Here is a 25,806-nt window from a genome sequence, read left to right as displayed (position 1 = left end):
AAGAGCAATGAAACAGACCTATTCAGTCTAGTAGGTACTGATTTCAAAAAGACGACTGAAAATACTGAAGGAATTAAAAAAGGCTATCAACAGAAACACAGAGTACTATAAAAAAGGAATTAGAAACTATAAACAGGAACCAAGAAAAATTAGAAAACTCACTTGGCCAGGACAAAAACTGAAGTAAAGGCAATGAATAGCAGAATAAATAAGAAGAATGAGTATCTGACCTGGAATGAATATGAAAACTGCCCAATTAGGGCAGCAGACAGAAAGCCAAATGAAAAAAAGGGACCTGTGGGGTACGATAAAGTATGCCAATCTATGTGTAATAGGAATTCCAGAAGGAGAAGAAAGAGAAAAAGAGGTTGAAAATGAATCTGAAGAAATTATGACTGAAAGCTTCCCATACCTAAAGAACGAAACGCATATTCAGTACAGGAAGCACTGAGGGTCCCAAACAAGGTAAACTCAAACAGGCCTACACCAAGACACATTATACGTAGCAGAAATTAAAGAGGAAAATTCTAAAGGAAGCAAGACAAAAGGTTAATTATAATGGATTCCGCCATCAGTTGTTTCTACTACAGAAATGTTGCAGGCTTGAAGGAAGTGGCAAGATATATTCAAAGTCCTAAAAGGGAAAAATCTGCAACCTAGGATCCTTTACCCAGCAAGGTGATTGTTTAGAAAGAGATGAATTTCTCAGAAAAGGAAAAAACTCAAAGTATACAGTAATACTAAACCTGTCCTAAAGGAAATACTGAAAAGTCTTCTGTAAATAGAAAAGGAGTAATATTCTATAGGGGAAAAAAAGGGGGAGGAAAAAAATCACAATTGGAAAGCAAATTACTGAAATAAGCCTGAGATTAAAAAAATTTTTCTTCTGTGAAAGGGATAACCACAATGAACAGCAAAAGAATGAACATGAAGATATAAAAGTGGACATCTAAATCATAAAATATGGGGGAGGACAGTAAAATGTCGGGTTTTTTTTTCTTTCATTTCCTAGATATGTTTGAGCCTGTATGCCTACCTATCTAAGGCAAGTAGATATAGGATGGGATGATTTGAAAAATAGAAAAACAATAGATTCACAGAAACCAAGAAGAAAATAAGTATGACACAAAAGAAAATCATCAAACCACCAAAGGAAAACAAAGAAATAGAAAGGGACAAAGAAGAAATATAAAGTCAATGGGAAAACAAAGTTAAAATGGAAATAAATATGTATATATCAATAGTTACTTTAAATGTCAGTGGACTAAATACTCAGTCAAAAGACAGAGGGGCAAACATTTGCACAGCAAAGGAAACCATAAACAAAACCAAAAAGACAGCCATCGAATGACAGGAAATATTTGCAAATGAAGTGACCAACAAGGGATTAGTCTCCCAAATTTACAAACAGCTCATGTGGCTCAATATTAAAGAAAACAACCCAATCAAAAAATGGGCAGAAGATCTAAGACATTTCCTCAAAGACATACAGATGGCCAAAAAAGCACATGGAAAGGCGCTCAACATCACTAACAGAAAAGCCCAGACCAGAACTACAAAGATGTATTGCCTCAGACCTGTCAGGTGGCCATCATCATCATCATCAAAAAATCTACAGACAAACGCCAGAGAGGGTGTGGAGAAAAGGAACTCTCCTACACTGTTAGCAGAAGTGAAAACTGTACAGCCACTATGAAGAACAGGGTGGAGGTTCTTTAAAAAACTAAAAATGAAACCATCATATGATCTAGCAATCCGACTCTTAGGCATATATCTGGGAAAACAGGCACCCCAGTGTTCACTGCAACACTGTTTACAATAGACAATCTAATGTCCAGATGAATGGATAAGGAAGATATGGTGTATGTATACACACACACACAATGTTACCCATTAAAAAAGAAAATGCCATTTGTGGCAAGACTGGTGGACCTAGAGATTATCATACTAAGTAAAAGTAAAACAGAGAAAGACAAATAACATATCACTTACATGTGCAATCTAAAAAAATGACACAAATGAACGTATTTATTTATGAAACAGATTCACAGGCTTACGGTTACTAAAGGGGAAAGGTGGAAAGGAGGGATAAAGTATGGGTTTGCGATTAACATACACACAATGGGCTTCCCTGGTGGCTCAGCTGGTAAAGAAGCTGCCTACAATGCAGGAGACCCTGGTTCAATTCCTGGATCAGGAAGATCCCCCGGAGAAAGACAGGCTACCTACTCCAGCATTCTTGGGCTTCCCTGGTGGCTCAGACAGGAATCTGAGCTGCAGTGCAGGAGACCTGGGTTTGATCCGTGGGGTGGGAAGATCCCCTGGTGGAGAGCATGGCAACCCACTCCAGTATTCTTGTCTGGAGAATCCCCATGGACAGAGGAGCCTGGTGGGCTACAGTCCATGGGGTCACAGAGTCAGACACAGCACATACATATAATACTATATATAAAATAGATACTCAACAAGAACCTACCATATAGTATGGGAACTAACTCAACTCAGTACTTTGTGATAACCTATGTGAGAAAACAATAGATACGTGTGTGTGTGTAAATGAATCACTCTGCTGTACACCTGAAACTAACACATAAATCAGCTATCCCCAAATAGAAAATAAAAAATGAGAATAAAGATAAACTCTCAAAGAGAGTAGATCTCTCAATATTCTGTGGTAAACCTTAATGGAAAAGAATGTATAACTGAATTACTTTGCTGTACAATAGAAACTAACATTGTGTATCAACAATACTTCAATAAAATAAAGACAGGGTGGCAGATGTATTGTTTTAATCCAGAGCCTACAATATGCTGCCTATAAGACCCACTTTAGGGCAGAGGACACACACAGATCAAAAGCGATGGGATGGAAAAATATTTCATGTAAACTGAAATGAGAAGAAAGTGTGGAATCACTCATGTGAGACAACACAGACTTTCAAACAAATACCATAAAAAAAGATAAGGACACTATATTGAAAAAAGGATCAATTTAGGAAGAGGATCTTATACTCATGAGCATATATACACCTAATGTAGGAGTATCTAAATACATGAAACAAATACCAACAAACAAAGGGAGAAATCGATGGCGAAATAAGAGTAGGAGATTTGAACACTCACGTCAATGGATAAATCTTCTAGACAGAAAACCAGTAAAGCAAGAGATCCTAAACAACACAGTAGAATTATGGTAAATTGATATTTTCCGGGCATTAAAAAAACACATTCTTTTCAACTGCACCTGGAACATTCTCTAGGATTGATTACCGTCTCAGGCATAAAACAAGCCTCAACAAATTTAAGAGTGTAGAAGTTATCTCACACATTTTTCCTGACCATAATAGCATTAAACTAGAAATCAACCACAGAAAAAGAAATGAGGGGAGAAAATAAGTTACACAGAGACTCAACAACAGACTACCAATACTAAAAAAACCAATGGGTCAATGATGAAATCAAAGAGGAAATTTATTTATTATTTTTTAAATATTTACTTTTGACTTTGTTGTTATGCACAGGCTTTCTCTAGCTGCTGCCAGCAGGGGCTACTCTGTAGTTGTGGTGCTCGGGCTTCTCAATGTGGTGACTTCTCTCCTTACGGTGCATGGGCTTGGTTGTTCCCAGGCACATGGGCCCTTCCCAGACCAGGGATCCAGCCAGTGTCGCTTGCATTGCAAGGTAGATTCTCAACCACTGGACCACCATGGAAGCCCCAAAGAGGAAATTTAAAAATACCTTGAGACAAATGACAGTGAAAACAACCATAAAAAACCTATGGAATGGGACTTCCGTGGTGATTCAGTGGCTGACTCCAAGCACCCAATGCAGGAAGCCCAGGTTCAATCTGTGGGCTAGACCCCGTGTGCAGCAGCTGAGAGCTGGCACAGGTATTTTCAAAAAAGAAACCTACGGGACGCAGCAAAAGCAGTTCCTAGAGGGAAGTGCACAGCGATACAGACCTTGCTCAGAAAACATGAAACACATCAAATAAACAACCTAGCCTACCACTTAATTATCCTTATGGCTTCCCTGGTGGCTCAGACGGTAAAGCGTCTGCCTGCAATGAGGGAGACCCGGGTTCGATCCCTGGGTCGGGAAGATCCCCTGGAGAAGGAAATGGCAACCCACTCCAGCACTCTTGCCTGGAGAATCCCATGGACGGAGGAGCCTGGTACGCTATACTCCATGGGGTTGCAAAGAGTCGAACATGACTGAACAACTTCACTTCACCACTTAATTATAGAATAAACAAAACCCAAAGTCAGCAGAAGGAAGGAAAAAATAAAGATCAGAGAGGAAATAAATAGAGATTTTTTTTGGGGAAAAAAAATTACAACTGAGACCTGGTTCTTTGAAAGGGTAAAAAAAATGGCAAATCTTTGGCCAGGCTCACCAAGAAGAAATGAGAGACCCCAAGTAAATGAAAAAGACATAACAACTGACTTAAACACAAGACATGACATCAAAAACTCCTTGAAGAGAGCATAGGCAAAACGTTCTGACATAAATCATACCAGTGTTTTCTTAAGTCAGTCTCCCAAGGCAGTAGAAGTAAAGAAACAAATGGGACCTAATCAAACTGACAAGCTTTCAGCACAGCAAAGGAAACCATTAAAAAAAGGAAAAGACAACCTATAGAATCGGAAAAAATAATTGCAAATGATGCAGCTGATAAGGGCTTAATTTCCAAAATACGTAAACAGCTCATAGAACAACAACAACAAAAAGACAGCTTAATCAAAAAAGGACAAGAGACCTAAAATGGCATTTCTCCAAAGAAGAAATACAAATGGCCAATATGCACATGAAAAGATGCTCAATATCACTAATTATTAGAGAAATGCAAACAAAAACTGCAGTGAGGTACTGCAGTGAGTGGCTGGTTAGAATGGCCATCATTAAAAACTGTACAAATAACAAATGCAACAGAGGATATGGAGAAAAGGGAACTCTAACACTGTTGGTGTGAATGTAAGTTGGCACAACCACTATAGAAAACAGTGGAAAAAGAGAAAAATAGAATTACCATATGGTCCAGCAGTCCCACTTCTGGCTATATATCCAGAAAAAACTCTAATCCAAAAAGATACATGTACCCCCTATGTTCACAGCAGCATTATTTCACAATAACCAAGACATGGAAACAACCTAAATGTCCATCGACAGATGAGCTGATACAATGTGGTGCATATATCCAATGGAATACATCTCAGCCATAAAAAGATGAAACTGCCATTTGCTGCAACATGGATGCAACTAGAGATTATCATAATAAGTGAGGTCAGAAAGAGACAGATAGCATGGTATTACTTAATGTGTGAAATCTAAAATATGACACAAATGATCCTATCTGCAAAACAGATTGAGGGATAACAGACTTGTGGTTGGTAGAGGGGAGGGTGTTGGGAGAGGGATGGGGTGGGAAGCTGGAGTTAGCAGATGTAACCTGTTACATATAGAATGGATAGACAACAACATCCTACTGTACAGAACAGAGAACTATATTCAGTATCTATATAAATAATAATGGAAAATAATATTTTAAAACTAATGTATATATACATATAACTGACTTTGCTGAACAGCAGAAATTAACAATATTATAAGTCAACTGTACTTCAATTACATGAAATTTTTAGATGCTTACTCCTTGGAAGAAAAGTTATGACCAACCTAGATAGCATATTCGAAAGCAGAGAGATTACTTTGCCGACTAAGGTCCTTCTCGTCAAGGCTGTGGTTTTTCACGGTCATGTATGGATGTGAGAGTTGGACTGTGAGGAAGGTTGAGCGCCGAAGAATTGATGCTTTTGAACTGTGGTGTTGGAGAAGACTCTTGAGAGTCCCTTGGACTGCAAGGAGATCCAACCAGTCCATTCTGAAGGGAGATCAGCCCTGGGATTTCTTTGGAGGGAATGATGCTGAAGCTGAAACTCCAGTACTTTGGCCACCTCATGCGAAGAGTTGACTCATTGGAAAAGACTCATGCTGGGAGGGATTGAGGGCAGGAGAAGGGGACAACAGAGGATGAGATGGCTCGATGGCATCACTGACTCGATGGATGCGTGTCTGAGTGAACTCTGGGAGTTGGTGACGGACAGAGAGGCCTGGCATGCTGCGATTCATGGGGTCGCAAAGAGTTGGACGTGACTGAACTGACTGACACTTCAATAAATTTTTTTTTTAATTTAAAAAGCAGCAGAACCATAGTGAAAGGAGGAAAGGTCAAAGTTAATATTGCTTCCCACCCCCCTGACCTCCCCGCCCAGGAGTAAAAGATGAAACAGTTTAAAAAGTAATGTTACTCTTGCATAAAATGAAGTGCTGACTTCTTTTTTAGGTACATGGCCCCTGAAGTTCTAGATGATTCCATAAATATGAAACACTTTGAATCCTTCAAACGTGCTGACATCTATGCAATGGGACTAGTATTCTGGGAAGTAGCTCGACGATGTTCCATCGGCGGTAAATTTCTCTCCCTTCCCCCAATATATAGTCACAAGCAAAAGTTGTCTAAGAATTGTCTTTTTTATTGAATGTAATTGTTTATCCAGTGACGAATGAGAGTGCCAGAGAGATGACACAGCATGCTTTATCCTTGTGCAGGGCTTTATCCTAATACACAGCTTTATTCCAGTGTGGTCTGTTTCTAGTTCCACTTGAATTTTGGGAAGCAATAGAAACCACCCCCTTGTTATCTTGCAGTATAGATATTTAGAATGAATGACTGCTTGTGAGGCCACCCAGGAAGCTATTTTTAGCATGTACCGGAGTCAAACTGATTTTTTTACTCCGAGATTGTAGTGATTTTCTCCATCGTGATAGTGGAAATTACATATGCAAATACACTGTCATTGCATTACTTTTTAAAGTACGTTTGTGCTAGATTGAGAACTTTCAATGTTTACTGGAGAAACAGTCTTATCCTTGAGAACCCAGGCTCACCTGAGACTAGTGCCTCAGGTCTAGGCACTAGCTTTTTTTTTGAGGCAGTGAGGGGTGGAGTAGCAAATAGGACAGGTTACTAACAGACACAGGTAGAGGAAGGGACTTGCGCCTCAGGCTTGCCATGTAGGATCCACACCTTAGTGAGAGTGTACATCCCCTTGCCGCTGAGGCTGTGCACTTGCAGAATAAAGGCTTTCACTTCCCGCACCTTAGGGCTCTAGGAGAAAATGTCTATCTGGTCATCACAACTCATAGTTAACCATTATTAAAACAGCCTTTGCTGATTGTATTGCAGAATTTAGTTTCAAAGTGTGGGCTTAGTACTGACTCGAGGTGGGTTGTTGATGCAGACATGCATAAGAGAGCAGGCTGTTCCACTTACCTGTTTTAGTAATGGGACACTGTAACAGGATTTCCAGCTGTTCCTTTTCTGTCTGGTCAAAGATTGTTCTGACATTATCTGAGTAAACCTTTCAAAATAGGTTTTTTTAACATTCTTTACCAACGTAGGAATTCATGAAGATTACCAGTTGCCTTATTATGATCTTGTACCTTCCGATCCATCAGTTGAAGAAATGAGAAAAGTTGTTTGTGAACAGAAGTTAAGGCCAAATATTCCAAACAGATGGCAGAGCTGTGAAGTGAGTATTTATTTTGGATATTATACAGTTTTCTAAACTGCTTCTGGTTAGTATGTAGAAATTTGCTACTTTTATTTAAGGAAAACAGAAGAATTCCCATTCTTTTTTCATAGCTAATTATATCAATGAGTAAAAACAGAGTAATTTGGTTTTTATGTTCAATTTCAAGCACATTGCAAAGGCGATGGAACATTTTGAGTGGCCATCCGTTTATTAGAGCAGTGTTTAGATCTGCCAGTGAAACAAGGCTCCTGCATTTTAAACTAAAGCTTCCTGGCTTTCCCTGGTGGCTCCATGGTAAAGAATCCGCCTGTCACTGCAGTTAACACGGGTTCAATCCCTCATCTGGGAAGACCCCCACAGGCCACAGAGCAGCTGAACCCATGCACCACCACTTACTGAGCTCTAGAGCCCGGGGGCTGAAACTTACTGGAGCCCGAATGCCCTCAGAGCCTGTGGCTGCAACAAGAGAAGCCACCACAATGGGAAGTCCAAGTGCCACAACTAGAGAAAAGCCAGGGCAGCAATGAAGGCCCAGCACAGCCAAAAACTATATATATATATATATGTATATGTATATGTATATGTATATTTTAAAGCCACCTTTCAACCAGGGCAGCCCAGAACAGTGGGCTGTGTGCTGGCTGGAATCAGGAGGCCTATATTCTAGATCCTGGCTACCATATGTTTCAGAATCTGACTTTTGGCAAAGCACTTCAGTTCTTGGGACCTTAATATGCCTTTTTGTAAAATAAGGGATTTGGATGATTGTGAAGATGGTTCAGATGATTTTATATTTTATTCATTTCACTGCTCATATGACTATTCATCAGGAATTTGTGGAAACTGCTTTTCAGCAGTATCTGAGCTTTTCAACCCCAGCTCTTTACAAAAAGTTTTAGAAATACTTTTGTAGTTATACTTTTAAAGAATTTATAAGAAAAATGTTATTTATCCTTAATTGCTTTTACTAACGGAAGTAGAAGGTATTAAGAATACATAGAAAAACTGTACAGAAAAGGTTTTAATGACCCAGATAACCAGGATGGTGTGATCACTCACCTGGAGCTAGACATCCTGATGTGTGAAGTCACGTGGACCTTAGGAAGCATTAGTACAAACAAAGCTAGTGGAGGTGATGGAAAGCCTAAAAGATGATGGATGTTGTTAAAGTGCTGCACTCAGTGTGCCAGCAAATTTAGAAAACTTTTTGAGCAGTGGCCAAAGGACTGGAAAAGGTCAGTTTTCATTCCAGTCCCAAAGAAGGGCAATGCCAAAGAATGTTCAAATTACCACACAATTGCACTCTTTTCACATACTAGTAAGGTAATGCTCAAAATCCTTCAAGCTAGGCTTCAACAGTATGTGAAATGAGAACTTCCAGATGCACAAGTTGGATATAGAAAAGGCAGAGGAACCAGAGATCACATTGCCGACATCTGTTGGATCATAGAAAAAGCAAGGGAATTCCAAAAAACACTTCTGCTTCATTGACTACAGTAAAGCCTTTGACTGTGTGAATCACAACAAACTGGAAAATTCTGAAAGAGATAGGAATACCAGACCACCTTACCTGCCTCCTGAGAAACCTCTATGCAGTCAAGAAACAACACTTAGAACCAGACATGGAAACAGCAAACTGGTTTAAAATTAGGAAAGGAGTACGTCAAGGCTGTATACTGTCATCCTGCTTATTTAGCTTATGTGTAGAGCACATCATGTGAAACGCTGGGCTGGATGAACCTCAAGCTGGAATCAAGACTGCTGGGAGAAATACCAATAACCTCAGATAGGCAGATGATACCACCCTAATGACAGAAAGTGAAGAGGAACTAAAGAGCCTCTTGTTGAAGGTGAAAGAGGAGAGTGAAGAGGCTGGCTTAAAACTCAACATACAGAAAACTAAGATCATGCATCCAGGATCATCACTTCATGGCAAATAGGTGGGGAAAAAATGGAACAGTGAAAGACTATTTTCTTGGGCTCAAAAATCACTGAATGGTGACTGCAGTCATGAAATTAATAAAGATGCTTGCTCTTTGGAAGAAAAGCTATAACAAACCTAGACAACATATTTAAAACAGAGGTATCACTTTGCCAACACAGGTCTGTATAGTCAAAACTATGGTTTTTCCAGTAGTCATGTATGGATGTGAGAGTTGGACCATAGAAGCCTGAGTGCCTAAGAATTTATGGTTCCGAACTGTGGTGCTGAAGAGTCCCTTGGACAACAAGGAGATCAAACCAAGTCAACCCTAAAGGAAATCAACCCTGAATTTTCATTGGAAGGGCTGGTGCTGAAGCTCCAATACTTTGGCCACCTGATGTGAAGAGCTGACTCATTGGAAAAGACCCTGATGCTGGGAAAGATTGAGGGCAGGAGAAGCAGGTGACAGAGGATGCGATGGTTGGATGGCATCATTGACTCAATGGACATGAATTTGAGCAAACTCTGGGAGATAGTGAAGGACAGGGAAGCTTGGCGTGCTGCATTCCATGGAGTCAGAAAGAGTCAGACACAACTGAGTTAACAACCATTATTATGATACTATTATAATATTGGTAAAACAAAGCATTTCCCTTTGGAGTTGATGTTTTGTAGTATAGGAAGAATAAAAAGCTGTTCACTTAAGTAGTTTATTTTACATCTTAAAAGTAGGACACAACTGAAGCGACTTAGCAGCAGCAGACTTCATTAGATACTTGTGAGATCAAGAGAGTTCCTTGGCTGCCTCCAATGAAATCCAGTATGCAGGCCCAGACAAAATATATTGTGTGCTCACAGAACCTGCATGTTTAACAAATGAAATTGGCCTAGATTTTGTCTTTGAAAAATTTCATCTTGACACTACAAACTGGAATTATTCATGCACTCATTCAATAAGCAAATTAGAGCAAATTAATATTAAACAGATGGCTAATTAAGCATGAAGTTAGTAGTTAACATTAAAAACATACATGCAAGTTGCAATTACTGTCGCAGCATGTTGAATTAATGCCATCACTGTCATTTTAGATTTTCTCTCGATTTAGCTAGTTTTGTATCACTAACTTAATCTTTCACTTTTCTTGGGTTTTACAAATCTCCCCTCAGTAGCTGAAACACATTGAGAATTTGAAACTGATAGGATGCCTACGGAAGTGTTTTTCAGAGCCCTCTGACCTTTTCCAGTCTGAAAAGCCAGTCTGGCTCTAGGCCAGCTTTCATCTTGGGATATCCCTCACCTTTCACCTGTGATCTCTCTTGCCTCTTCTGTGGTGACTGCCTTTCTGAATCCCATGTCTTCACATTTCTTGGTTTGCTCATTTATCCCCCTCTTCCAGCTCTTTGCTCAGATGTTACCTTGTCAGTGAGACGTTACCTGTCAATCTATTTAAAATAGCACTTTCCCCCCCCCCTGGCATATTTTATCTCCTTCCCTAAATGATGTTTCTCCTCAGCACTTAGCACGGACAGTCCATGCATTCTGCTTATTTATTATATGCTCTAGCCCTCTATAACGTAAGCTTTATGAGAGCAGAAATGTCGTCTGTTAGTTCACTGCTGTGTCTGTTAGTGTATCCTACCAGATGCATGTAGGATGGCATCTGGATTATGGCACTCAGTTTGCTGGATGATTTTATGCATGTCCTGAACCCTTGGTCATTTTTACCTGAAAACAAATGTTCATTTCTAGGAAATTTTCCTCAAGTATTCCCTTCCATTTTCCGTTCTTTTTCTTCAACTCTGGTTATGAATGTAGACATCCTGAACAGGCATTCTGATTTTCTTGTGTTTTTCTTCCTATTACCCATCTCTTTGTTTTCTTTTCTCTACTTTCTGGGAAAGGAATCCGCCTATATCTTTTGGTCTTATTATTATCACTCAGGTTTATCTTGTGGTTTCATAAAACTTTCCCCAAACCAAACAAAACCCCAAAAAAGTATTGATAAGTCCAGTATCAGTAATCTCTGAAGATATTAATGATGGATTGTTGATATTGTCTTCTATACACCTTTTGGTTTTTCCAAGGTGTTGTTTTCTGTGTCAGTTTCTGCATTTCATATTACTTTCCTGAAATGTTTGATCAAGCTCATGCTCTGTATAAAAGCAGCACTGAAAGCTGATAGGAAGCTTTGTGCACGTGAATGGAGCTTATCTTCCACTGCAGTCTAAGGGTGAAGTAACTGGATTGCTTCCTTGGGGAACCACTGATGTCTCTCTTTAGGCTTTTCTTCTTGGGCTGAAGACTCTTCTGGTCTCTTACCTGGAGGACCATGTAAAGTCACTGGCCGTGTTCTGGGGAGAAAGTTTACTGTCTTAGCATTTAGTGTGTTGTCAGTGTGGAATTTTGCCCTTATTTCCCCAAGACGGGAATCTGTTCTGCTCTCTCAGATTGAAACCTCTTGTCTTCTGTTCGGATGGGGTGGGATGGTCACCCAGCTGTGTGAAGTTGGGGCAGGGCAGGTATCTGGGTTTCCAGCTTCTTTGGCTGATTCTATTTTTACCCTGAACTTCACCCCAGGGATACAGGATATAAGTTAATTCCTCAGTTTTGGGGGCCATTTCATGTGAGTCAGGTTCTCTTTGCTTTGCACAGCTCTTTTGAGGATTCAGGTTTCTCAGGCTGCCAAGTAAATCCTCCTTTGTCCATCTGCTTTCCAGCTGCTGGCACCAGTATCCTGCTGATGGGAATTTAGGTCATCTTTACTCATTTGCTATTACAAATAATGCTGAAACAGAAATACTTGTATGTCGTTTAAAAAGAAAATTTACAGGTAGATGAGATGGCTGGATGGCATCACCGACTCGATGGATGTGAGTTTGAGTGAACTCCGGGAGATGGTGATGGACAGGGAGGCCTGGCGTGCTGCGATTCATGGGGTTGCAAAGAGTCGGACACGACTGAGCAACTGAACTGAACTGAAAGATTATTATCCAGGTCGTTGAAACATGGTGCATGCATTAATGATCTTTCTTTTCTTTTCTTGTAGGCCTTGAGAGTAATGGCTAAAATTATGAGAGAATGTTGGTATGCCAATGGAGCAGCTAGGCTTACAGCTTTGCGGATTAAGAAAACATTGTCACAACTCAGTCAGCAAGAAGGCATCAAAATGTAAATTCTGTGGCTTTGCCTGAACTCTACTTCTTCTTCAGATCTGCTCCTGGGTTTTAATTTGGGAGGTCAGTTGTTCTACCTCACTGAGAGGGAACAGAAGGATATTGCTTCCTTTTATGACGATGTAACAAGGTGAACTAAAACATCCCAGGATTTCTTCAGACCCAGGAAACTGCCATGTGGGGTCCTTTCTGTGCACTATGAACGCTTCTTTCCCAGGACAGTTACAAAATGTTGTGTAGTCTACCTTTATTTTTTATTAACACAGAACTTGTTTTTTTAAATGATTGCTGGTCTTAACTTTAGGTAACTGCTGTGCTGAAGATCATCTTTAAGGGTAAAGGAGCTGGATGGCTGAGTTATATGAAACATTTCTTATTTTTAAAGAAAGTGATTTCTCCTGGTTAGTACATTCTCAGAGGATTCTGAACCACTAAAGAGTTTCTTTGATTTAGACTTTGAATGTACTGTTCTATAATTTTCAGGATCTTAAAACTAACACCTATAAACTCTTGAGTCTAAAAATGACCTCATATAGTAGTGAGGAACATAATTTATGCAATTGTATTTTGTATATTATTGTTCTTTCACATATTCAGAACATTACATGCCTTCAAAATGGGATTGTACTATACCAGTAAGTGCCACTTCTGTGTCTTTCTAATGGAAATGAGTAGAACTGCTTAAAGTCTCTCTGTGTGTTAAACCTGTCATGTTTTAATTCAAAAGTTTATTTACCTGGATAACCCAGACTTACTCTGTTTTGTTTTCTGGAAGAGTTTTTCTGGTATGTTCTTTGGTATTCCATTTTGAAAATGCCTTTCTCCTACCAAAATGTGCTTAAACCACTAAAGAAATGAAATGGCATTAATTGGTAAATGGTAATCATGGTCATAATTAAGTATTCTCATCCAGTTTTTGCATTTTAATTGTATTGTCTAAGTACACTTTAAAAAAATCAAGTGGCACTCTTGATGCTTATAGTACTTTAATAACTTAAAATCTGTAGCATACAGACAAATTTTTCTAAAAGGGAAAATTTGTCTAGCTGCTTGTGAAAAGTTGTGTGGCATTCTGTAAGCCATTTTTTTCTTTATCTGATCAAAGACAGTGTTATTTTTTTAAGAAATGAATTACGTTTAAAATTAGAATATGGTTAATGTTAAATAGGCTTTTTTCTAGGAAGGTAAAGGTAGTTGATAATTTGAATAGTAACAGGTATTTGAGAGTCACACCGTTGTGTAGGAGTCACTGTTCTGTGGACTTTGTCTTCGTAGCTAAGGTTAGAGTCAGTGTGGTTTTGAGGTCGCACTACACTTTGAGAAAGGCAGCTTCTAATTCAGTCTTTCCTTCTCTGTGCAGATATTGCAACTGCCTAATTTATATGGCTATGGAGTGAATTTGGTGCACCCTCAATATCTGGGAAGGTGATAGCTAAGGCATATTCCAAGGATAGATTCTCCATTTACAGATGTTTATGGTGAAATTAAGTGTTTAAAGCAAATCTGTCATGGCCTTCTCACATTAAGGTGAAAGTAGCTTATAATAACTGGTTTTACTTCCAGTGCTAAAAGTCTTTGCAGGATTTTTACAGTTTTTCAAAGTCCTCTTTATCACTGTGATCTTAATCTGAGGGAGGAAAGTCTATCATAGCTGTGAGGCAAGATGTCCTTATAGAGCTATCAATTTCCTGATGAAAGGGTCAGAATAATTACCTTTACAGTATTTTGGTCATTAAGAGATAGTGGCCATTTATGCTGATTGAGCTGCATTCTGATAACGTCTTATTTCTTATAAATAGAATAAATTTTAAAGACTATTTGGTCTTAAAGCCAAAGTAATTTTAGAATGAATGAGATACTTCATAGGAATTTAGTGTCAATTTCACGTGTTTAAAAACAACATGGGGAAAATATTGGTTAGAGGTTAATATTTTGAGTCCAAATTTGAGTTTTTTCTGTAGTTACCATGATTTCATCAAAGCAAATGAGTGAGTTTGAGAGGTTTGTTTTATAATTGTGTTACGTTTCCTGTTTAATAATCTCTAGCTCTATGATCAGGTACTTTTACTTTTCTTTTTTTTTTTTTTTGGCCATTTACAAGCCTACCAGATCTGCTTTATGAAATCCAGGGGACCAATGCATGTAATCACTAAAACTATTTTTATATAATTTTAAGAACATACCAAAAGTTCTTGTCTGATTTAAAGTTGTGATACATGATTTCTCAGTTTCATATAAGGTAATCAACTTTTGCTGAAGATATTCTTTATTAAGTAAAAAAAAAGACTTACAATTTTACTGTTCAGCCTAAATGGATAAAATCTACTTTTGATGAATCAGGGAACTTTTTAAAAGTTGGAATTTAGTTCTAAATTGGGTTTACATGTTACGCTAGCTGATTCCTTTTTTTTTCCCCCCCGACTAACGATGGTTTGACAAACCCCAATTGGCTAGTATTGAATGAAAGTAACTGAAAATATTTATGGATCATGATTGCTGTGGCTGTTCCTGCAGAAAAATTTGACTGGATATATTTAAAAACACAAGCCTTTGTGTTTATACTATCCTCAGATGCTCACTTTCCAAGGTTCAACTTGGCTGAAGCGTACCTTCAGGCAGGTTGTCTGTCAGTGCCCCCAGAGGGACGGGGGTGAGGGGTGCATGCGGCTTACTGGGGTGTAGGCATCCCTGGTCTTTTCTTCACACCCTTAGCTCGCTCGCTCCCAAACTGCCTTCCTGCTGGTCCTGCCTCTGAGTGGGCTGGCAGCAAGGGGTAGCTCTGGCAGTGGGAGCTGTGCCAGAAGCAATGGCCAGTTGTATCTTCCATAGGACAGGGTAAGGTCCAAAGAGCTGAGCCTGTGGTTATGCTGTAATGATAGTGCTCAGGAAGTGCCTTGAGTCAGGATACAGTGCCATGGTCAGCAAGAACTCCAAATTTCTATTCTTAAAAGACTTCAGTGGTCACTTGGCCATTCTGCTGCTCATGCCTGAGTTACCTTTGTTCCCCCCTACCTTAAAGAACTGTCACATACAGAGTATTTTGTTAAACAAGATGGCAAAGTGCTAATTAAAACTCAGAACAACATGAGGATCCCATTAGACATGTCATATCAAGAGTTTATTTTTACCCCTCCAATGAAAGAGCGATTGTTAGTAAACTATTTCTTGGCCATGGCAGTGTTCTGGCTCCAGATGGTGAGAGTCCAAATAATGGTTCTGTCACAGCCTGGCAGAAAAATGCCAGTTCAGACGTTTTTGAGATTCTAAAAAATAGCTCATGACGTGTCCTGCAGCATCTTGTGTCTGTTTTGGAATGCTGCGATTCCCATGGGCCCTCTCCAGAAATGCTGGACTTCTAGGACATTCTGAAGATTGTCAGTATATTTAAACCTTTAACCCTATTATGCAGTCTTATTTGTAACTGTAAACTTAAAAAAAAGTGGTTAACAACATTCAACCAGTTTCTTAAAAGCTTAAAAAGAACTTCAGTGAATGTTTTTATTTTTAAACAAGATTTGTGAATTGAGTATCATGAACTGTGTTTTGATATCCCTTTTTCACATTGTGCCAATGGAATGGGGTGTTTGATATTTCTTTATATGTCAAGGAGATGCTTCAAAACGTCAATTGCTTTAAACTTAAATTACCTCTCAAGAGACCAAGGTACATTTACCTCATTGTATATATGATGTTTAATATTTGTCAGAGCATCCTCCGGGTTTGCAATTTTATTTCTATAAAGTATGAGTATTATGTTGCAAAATTACTCAAATGGTACTGTATTGTTTATATTTGTACCCCAAATAACATCTATACTTTGTTTTCTGTATTTTATTGTATTTGTGCAAATTCTTTTGGCTTTATCACTGTAATCTCTGCCCCTTTAAGATGTGTACAGAAAATGTCCATATAAACTTTCACTTACGTTGGATGATTTTGAGAAACCTGTAAAGAGGTGAGGAAAACAAAAACTGCAGTTCCCCATAAGTTTTTAAAAATTGTATACTGTATTTGTAGTAATATTCTGAATGAACTGTAAATAGGAGGTAGAAGAATAATGCTATGTCAAGTCCTAACACTACAGTAGGAAAATGGAAGCAGTGCAAATAAATTACTTTTTTTCCCAAGTGCTAGTGGCTTAATTTAAAATAAAGGGTGTATATTGGAGAGAGTCCTGCAATTATGAAATGTAACTGATAGAAATACAGACTAGAATCTTTGGATGACTGCTCGGTACAAGTTACAGTATTAGAGTGCGTTTGAGACTTGCCCACCTGTCCAAGGGTGCATCTTTCTGTGTAGAAGCTTCTTTCCACATGCTTGTGGGTGGCTAATCTGTTGGTGGACACGAAGTGACATGTCTACACGTGAACTGCTTTGTCTCTGGCTCAGCAATCTGCTAAGTTTGTGTTAAAGTTTTTCAATGATTTCCAAAGAAAATTTAAAGTATTTTCATCTTCTTTCCAAATTTTTCCTAAATTAAGGATTGTGAGAAATAATTTGTAGAAATAAGTTTTTTGTTTTTGAGTTTGTTTGAACAGTTAGTCTCCTGAGAGTGAGAACTTGACTGATAAGAGAACTGAGGAAGTAGTGAGAGAGAGGGGAGATGGCATCGCCAAGCCCACAACATACTCTGGGTGAGGTTTTGCAGATTGGATTGTTCTTGCATTAAAGACTAGTCACCTCAATTCAGAGACCAGATTTAGCAATTTTATTTTTCTTCATAATAAAGGCAGAAGTAGACCTTTTTCCAGAAGAAAGTGAGATTACTTTTAAAACATCATAGATTCAGAGAAAACAGAACTAGCTTTGTCTTTTCATCACCTCTTCAGCCCTTGGGGTTTTCTGATTTGGAGAAAGTGATACTACCTATATGGTCCAATGGACAGATCCTGCAACTCTGTGCTTTATTTCATAATTGAGAACTTAGACAACATTGGAGCTATTCTGAAAAGTGAGTAGAAAAATTTGATGTTATAAGAGCGAGGGCTCAGTCATGTATGACTTTTAAGGGTTAGAAGATATTCAATTAAATAATATTAAATCATTGTGAAAAAGTTCTTAATGTGAGATGGAAAAAAAGAAACTTAAGATGACTATTTTCTTTCCTAATACAAAAGAACAGAATTATAATAGGACACTGGCAACTTAAGTATTTCAAAGAAGAGAAAGGAAACAAAGGCTGTCGAGAATGATAGGATTTGGATACAACTAAACCAGCTCTCAAAAATAAAGGTGGGGAAAAACAGCAGCACACATGAAAAAATGAAATTAAGATCATTCCTTAACGCCATACACAAAAATAAGCTCAAAATGGATTAAAGACCTGAATGTTAGACCGAACACTATGAAACTCACAGGAAAACATAGGCAGAACACACTATGACGTAAATCACAGCAACGTCTTCAATCCATTTCCTAGAATAATAGAAATAAAAACAAACAAATGGGACCTACTTAAACTCAAAAGCTTTTCCACAGCAAAGGAAACAATAAGCAAAACGAAAAGACTACCCACAGATTGGCAGAAAATATTTGTAAGTGATGTTACTGATAAGGGATTAGTCTCCAAAATTTACAAACAGCTTATGACACTTAATAGCATCAATACAAACAACCCACTCCAAAGGCAGAAGCCCTGAATAGACATGTCTCTCAAGAGGACATACTGATGGACAGCAGGCACATGGAAAGGTGTTCAACACCGTTCCTTATCAGAGAAATGCAAATCAAAGCTACAATGAGAAATCACCTCACCCAGGCAGAATGGCTATCATCAAAAACTCACAAACAACAAATGCTGGAGAGGGTGCAGAGCAAAGAGAACCCTCCTGTCCCATTAGTAGGAATGTAAACTGGTACACGAACTATGGAGAACAGTATGGAGGTTCCTTAAAAAACTAAAAATAGAGCTACCATATGATCCTGCAATCCCACTCCTGGGCATATATCCAGAGAAAAACATGACCCCAAAAGATACATGCACCCCAATGTTCACTGCAGCACTGTTTACAACAGCCAAGAGAGGGAGACCACCTAAACGTCCACTGGACATTCAGGCATGGTGGCTCACTCCGTGTGCCTGGAGAATCCCACAGGCAGAGGAGTCTGGCATCAGTGGTCCCCAGGGACACAAAGAGGTGGACACAACTGAAGTCACAGCACACACGCACACGATGTATATTACAATAATAGCACAAGAGAGTGGGTAGGAGATGGAGCTATACTGGAATAAATACTCTGCTTTTCACTGGAATTACACTAGCATTAATCTGAAGATTGTGGTTAACTAAACTGCAGTCCCTAGAACAACCACTAAAACACTCAAAATACAGTTTAAGAAATCTAAACAGCACACTAAAAAAGTTTTAACACAGAAGAAGGCAGCAACAGAAAGATGGAGATGCAAAAACATATGAGACATTTGGAAAACAGTAAAATGGTAGCCATAAATCAAATCAAACCATGCCAATAATTTCATTAAAAATGACTGGACCAAATACTTGAACCAAAAGAAGAAACTGTTACAATGGATAAAAAAAAAGCAAGACTTAACTATATGGTGTCTACAAGAGAAACTTTGGATTCAAAGACAAATAGCACAAAAGTAACAGTATGAAAAATATACACCATGCCAATAGTAACCATAAGCCAGAGCCAGAATGGATATACTGATGTCAGACAAAGTGGGACTGGAAATAAACTAGAAATGGAGGACACTTCAAATGACAAAGGGTCAGTATGTCAGGGAGACACATTCCTCTGCCACACGGGCTCACTCATGTGCACTCAGTAAAGCTAACCTAGTGACAGCAGGTTGTGGTGAAGGAAATTCCAGTGTTTGTTCCGAGGCACCCACTGTGGAGACAAGTGAGAATGGTGGCTCATGCCTGAATGGCCCAAACTCCCCAATGGATTCTAAGGAGGACAAAGTAAGGGAGAGCGTCACAGGATGACTGATCAGCTCATACACAGTTCTGGTTGGTTAGTGGTGAGCCAACAGGGTGATGTTTGGGGACTCTCCATCATCAACTTTCTGCTTCCAAACTGTCTGGCGCCTACATGCCTGTGGTCAGCATGTAGTTAACTTCCTCCAACTAGTTGTTGTGAAAGTGAAAGTCACTCAGTCATGTCCGACTCTGCAATCCCTTTGGAATTCTCCAGGCCAGAATACTGGAGTGGGTAGCTGTCCCCTTCTCTAGAGGATCTTCCCAACCCAGGCATTGAACCCAGGTCTCCCACACTGCAGGCAGATTCTTTACCAGCTGAGCCACAGGGGAAGCCCAAGAATACTGGAGTGGGTTGCCTATCCTTTTTCCAGTGGGTCTTCCCGACCCAGGAATCAAACCAGGGTCTCCTGCTTTGCAGGAGGATTCTTTACCAACTGAACTATCAGGAAGTCCTAGATATTAATGTACCTAAATAGCTGCACCTAAAAACAAATATGTGGAGAAAAAAGTGACAGAATTGAAAGGAGAAATGGATAATTCACCAATAACATTTGGACATTAATACCACATTCTCAATAACTCATAGAACTTGAAAAAAAGCAAAAAAGAAAATGTCATCACCCAACCTGTCCTGACATTTGTAGATCAACCACCACAGCAAAACATACATTCGTTTCAACTCCACACGGAACATTCTCCAGGGAAAGACCACATGCTGTCTCGCTCTAGGTGAGTGTGAGTGATCACACCATGGTGATTATCTGAGTCGTGAAGATCTTTTTTGTACAGTTCTTCTGTGTATTCTTGCCACCTCTTCTTAATATCTTCTGCTTCTGTTAGGTCCATACCGTTTCTGTCCTTTATTGAGCCCATCTTTGCAGGAAGAACATGCAAAGACACATATTAATCAAACTCACAAAAATTAAAGACAAAGAAAAATATTAAAGGCAATAAGAGAAAAAAAAATCAACAAATAATGTACAAGAGAATCCTCATAAGGCTATCAGCTGACCTTTCAGCGAAAACTCTGCAGGCCAGATATGAGTGGCACACTATATTTAAAGTGATGAACGGAAGAAATATTACAACCAAGGATACTCCACTCAGCAAGGCTCTCATTCAGATTTGACAGAGAAAGCAAAAGTTTTACAGACAAACCAAAGCTAAGAGAACTCAGCACCACCAGACCAGTTTCACAACAAATCCTAAAGGTGGGATTGTTCTTCCCAACAGAAGGTTGGAAAACTTCTCTAGGTGGAAAAGAAAAGGCCACAACTAGAAACAGACAAAAAAATTACAAATGAGAAAGCTCACCACGAAAAGCAAACATAAAGATAGGAAATCATCCACACACAAATATATTAAAACCAGCAATTCTGAGGAGAGTACAAATGCAGAATACTGGAAACACATTGTAAATTACAAAATCAGCAACTTAAAACCAATTCTGTAGATACATAGACTTCTGTATCAAAACCTCATGGGAACCACAAACCAAAAATCTACAATAGATACACACACACAGACACACACAAATGCAATCCAAATACAACAAGATAAATGTCAAATCATAAGAGAACAGAATAAGAGAAGAAAAAAGATCTATAAACACAACAAAATGACAATAAGAACATACATAGAAATACTGCCTTAAATATAAGTAGATTAAATTTTCCAACCAAAAGACAGAGACTGGCTGAATGGATACAAAAACAAGACCCACATATATGCTACCTATAAGAGACCCACTTCAGATCTAGGGACACATACAGACTGAAAGGGGAAGGGACAAAGGTCTTCCACACAAATGGAAATCTAAAGAAAGCTGAAGTACCGACACTCATGTCAGACAAAATAGACTTTAAAATAAACATTGTTATTAGAGACAAAGAAGGACACTACATAATGATCAAAGGGTCAATCCACAAAAAAGATGTAACAAGTGTAAGTACATATGCACTCAAAGGAGCACCTCAATATTTAAGGCAAATTATAACATCCATAAAAGGAGAAATTGACAGTAACACAGTAATAAAGAGGGATTTTTAACACTTCACATTCATGAATGAACAGATCATCCGGAGAGAAAGTCAATACGGAATATGGAAACACAGGCTTTAGATAACATAGTAGATTTAAACTTAATTGATATTTACAGAACATTCCATCTGAAATCAGCAGAATACAATTTCTCCTCAAGTGCACAGAGAACATTCTCCAGGATTGATCACATCTTGGGGCAGAAATCAAGCCTTGATAAATTTAAGAAAATTGAAGTCATACAAAGCATCTTTCCAAACACAGTGATATGAGATTAGAAATCAATCGCACACACAAAAATGTAACTAACACCACGTGGAGGCTAAATAATGTGTTGCTAACAACCAATGGATCACTGCAGAAATCGAAGAGGAGATAAAAAAAGATACCTAAAGACAAATAAAAACAAAAGCAGGACGATCCAAAACCTATGGGACTCAGCAAAAGCAGTTCTAAGAGGGAAGCTTATAGCAATACAGTGTTACCTCATGAAACAAGAAAAATCTCAAATAAACAACCTAACCTTACACCTAAAGCAACCAGAGAAAGAAGAACAAACAAAACCCCAAATTAGTAGAAGGAAAGGAATCATAAAGATCACAGCAAAAATAAAAGATAAAAAACAATAAAAATATCAGTGAAACTTAAAGTTGGTTCTTTGAAAAGATAAATGAAATGGATAAACCTTTAGCCAGACTCATTAAGAAAAAGAGGGTACAAATCAATAGAATTAGAAATGAAAAAGAAGTTACAATGGACACCACAGAAATACAAACAAGCATAAGAGACTACTACAAGCAACTATATGCCAATACAGTGGACAACTTAGAAATTGACAAATTCTTAGGAAGCTACGATCTCTCAAGACTGAGCCAAGAAGAAACAGAAAATATGAACAGATCAATCACAAGTACCGAAATTAAAACTGATTTTAAAACTTCCATCAAAGAAAAATCCGGGACCAGAGGGCTTCACAGAAAAGTTCTATTAAACATTTAGAGACTATGTAACAACTATCCTTTGGAGAAGGCAATGGCACCCCACTCCAGTACTCTTGCCTGGAAAATCCCATGGATGGAGGAGCCTGGTGGGCTGCAGTCCATGGGGTTGCAAAGCAGACACGACTGAGCGACTTTACTTTCTCTTCACTTTCATGCATTGGAGAAGGAAATGGCACCCCACTCCAGTGTTCTTGCCTGGAGAATCCCAGGGACGGGGGAGCCTGGTGGGCTGCCGTCTATGGGGTCGCACAGAGTCAGACACGACTGAAGCGACTTGGCAGCAGCAGCAACAACTATCCTTATGAAGCTATTCCAAAAAAAACTATGAAAACTTACGAACCTATTTCAAAAGCAGAGGAAGGAATACTCCCAAACCCACTCTATGAGGCCACCATCACTCTGATACCAAAACCAGACAAAGATACCTCAAAAAAAGAAAATTACTGATGAACATAGACACAAAAATACTCAACAAAATACTAGCAAACTGAATCCAACAATATATTAAAGGGATTATGCACCATGATCAAGTGGGATTTATCCCATGGATGAATGGGTTTTTCAATACCTGCAAATCAATCAATGTGATACACTACACCAACAAACCAAAGAATAAAAATGATATGATCATTTCAACAGATGCAGAAAAAACTTTTCACAAAATTCAGCACCCACTTACATAAAAAACTCTCAAGAAAGTGGGCATAAAGGGAGCATAGCTCAATATGTTGTTCAGTTGCAAACACCTCAACATAATAAAGGCCATATATGACAAACCTACAGCTGATATTATACTCTATGGTGAAAAGCTGAAAGCATTTCCTCTGAGATCAGGAACAAGACAAGGATGCACGCTCTTGCCACTTTTATTCAACATAGTTTTGGAAGTACTAGGCACAGCAATCAGAGAAGAAAAAGAAATAAAAGGAATCCAAACTGGAAAGGAAGAAGCAAAACTGTCACTATTTGCAGATGATGTGATACTATACATAGAAAATCCTAAAGATGCTGTAAGAAAACTATCAGAGCTCATCCATGAATTTGGTAAAGTTGCAAGATAAAAAACTAATCCATGGAAATCTCTTGCATTTCTATACGACAACGAAAGATCAGAAACAGAAATTATGGAAACAATCCCATTGACCATCACAACAAAAAGAATAAAATACCTAGGAATAAAACTATAGGCAGGCAAAAGATCTGTACTCAAAACGATATGACAATGAAAAGACAATTCAAAATCTATGGGCTGCAGCAAAAGCAGTTCTAAGAGAGAAGTAAATAACAATACAACCTTATCTTAGGAAAGAAGAAAAGTCTCAAACAAATCAGCTTTACACCTAAAGAAACCAGAGAAAGAAAAAACCAAACCCAAAGTTAGTAGAAGAAAATAAAGATCAGAGTAGAAACAAATGCAAATAGAGAAAGAAAACAACAGAAAAGATCAATGAAACTAAAAGCTGGTTCTTTGAAAAGGCAAACAAATTTCATAAACTTTTAGCCAGACTCAGTGTTCAAATTAATAAAATCAGAAATGAAAAAGAAGTTACAACTGACACCACAGAAATACAAAGGCTGTTAAGACACTACTAAGAGAGCTATATACCAATAAAATGGACAACCTGGAAAAAATGGACAAATTCTTAGAAGGTACAACCTTCCAAGGGTAAACCAGGAATAAATGGAAAATATGAACAGATCAATCACAAGTAATGAAATTGAAACACTGATTTAAAAACTTCCAACAAACAGAAGTCCAGGACCAGATGGCTTCATAGGAACACTGTATCAAATATTTAGGGAAGAGTTACACCTACTGTTCTGAAACTCTTTCAAAAAAGTTCAGAGAAAGGAACACTCCCTACCTCACCCTATGAGGCCACCATTACCCTGATACCCAAACCAAGCAAGATGATACAAAAAAGAAAATTATTGGCCAGCATCACTGATGAACACTGATGCAAAAATACTCAAAAAGATACTAGCAAACCCTGAATCCAACAATATTAATACATTAGAGTTCCAGAAAAACATCTATTTCTGCTTTACTGACTATGCCAAAGCCTTTGATTGTGTGGATTACAATAAACTGTGGAAAATTCTGAAAGAGATGGGAATACCAGACCACCTGACCTGCCTTTTGAGAAATCTGTATGCAGGTCAAGAAGCAACAGTTAGAACTGGACATGGAACAACAGACTCGTTCCAAATAGGAAAAGGAGTATGTCAAGGCTGTATATTGTCACCCTGCTTATTTAACTTCTATGCAGAGTACATCATGAGAAACGCTGGACTGGAAGAAACACAAGCTGGAATCAAGATTGCCAGGAGAAATATCAATGACCTCAGATAGGCAGATGACACCACCCTTATGGCAGAAAGTGAAGAGGAGCTAAAAGCCTCTTGATGAAAGTGAAAGAGGAGAGTGAAAAAGTTGGCTTAAAGCTCAACATTCAGAAAACAAAGATCATGACATCCGGTCCCATCACTTCATGGGAAATAGATGGGGAAACAGTGGAAACAGTGTCAGACTTTATTTTTGGGGGCTCCAAAATCACTGTAGATAGTGACTGCAGCCATGAAATGAAAAGACACTTACTCCTTGGAAGAAAAGTTATGACCAACCTAGACAGTATATTCAAAAGCAGAGACATTACTTTGCCGACTAAGGTCCATCTAGTCAAGGCTATGGTTTTTCCTGTGGTCATGTATGGATGTGAGGGTTGGACTGTGAAGAAGGCTGAGCGCCGAAGAATTGATGCTTTTGAACTGTGGTGTTGGAGAAGACTCTTGAGAGTCCCTTGGACTGCAAGGAGATCCAACCAGTCCATTCTGAAGGAGATCAACCCTGGGATTTCTTTGGAGGGAATGATGCTGAAGCTGAAACTCCAGTACTCTGGCCACCTCATGAGAAGAGTTGACTCGCTGGAAAAGACTCTGATGCTGGGAGGGATTGGGGCAGGAGGAGAAGAGGACGACCAAGGATGAGATGGCTGGATGGCATCACGGACTCGATGGACACGAGTCTGAGTAAACTCTGGGAGATGGTGATGGACAGGGAGGCCTGGTGTGCTGTGATTCATGGGGTCGCAAAGAGTCAGACACAACTGAACTGAACTGAA

The 25,806-nt window shown here is 38.8% G+C and overlaps 1 protein-coding gene across 2 annotated transcripts in view; it reads left to right on the top strand.

Annotated features, from left to right (window-relative positions):
* TGFBR1 (transforming growth factor beta receptor 1) overlaps positions 1-16,820 on the top strand; it is a 69,929-nt gene extending 53,109 nt beyond the window's left edge. For both annotated transcript variants that reach the window (XM_004004226.5, XM_012120354.4), the window contains exons 7-9: positions 6,344-6,468; positions 7,462-7,592; positions 12,567-16,820. In XM_004004226.5, coding sequence (XP_004004275.1) covers positions 6,344-6,468; positions 7,462-7,592; positions 12,567-12,692 — 382 coding nt within the window. In that variant the 3' untranslated portion in view covers positions 12,693-16,820. The remainder of the gene's footprint in view (positions 1-6,343; positions 6,469-7,461; positions 7,593-12,566) is intronic.
* Positions 16,821-25,806: the final 8,986 nt, after the last annotated feature.

This window comes from Ovis aries, chromosome 2 (genome assembly GCF_016772045.2).
Source record: "Ovis aries strain OAR_USU_Benz2616 breed Rambouillet chromosome 2, ARS-UI_Ramb_v3.0, whole genome shotgun sequence".
Lineage (NCBI taxonomy): Eukaryota > Metazoa > Chordata > Mammalia > Artiodactyla > Bovidae > Ovis > Ovis aries.
This window is presented reverse-complemented; position numbering and strand designations above follow the sequence as displayed.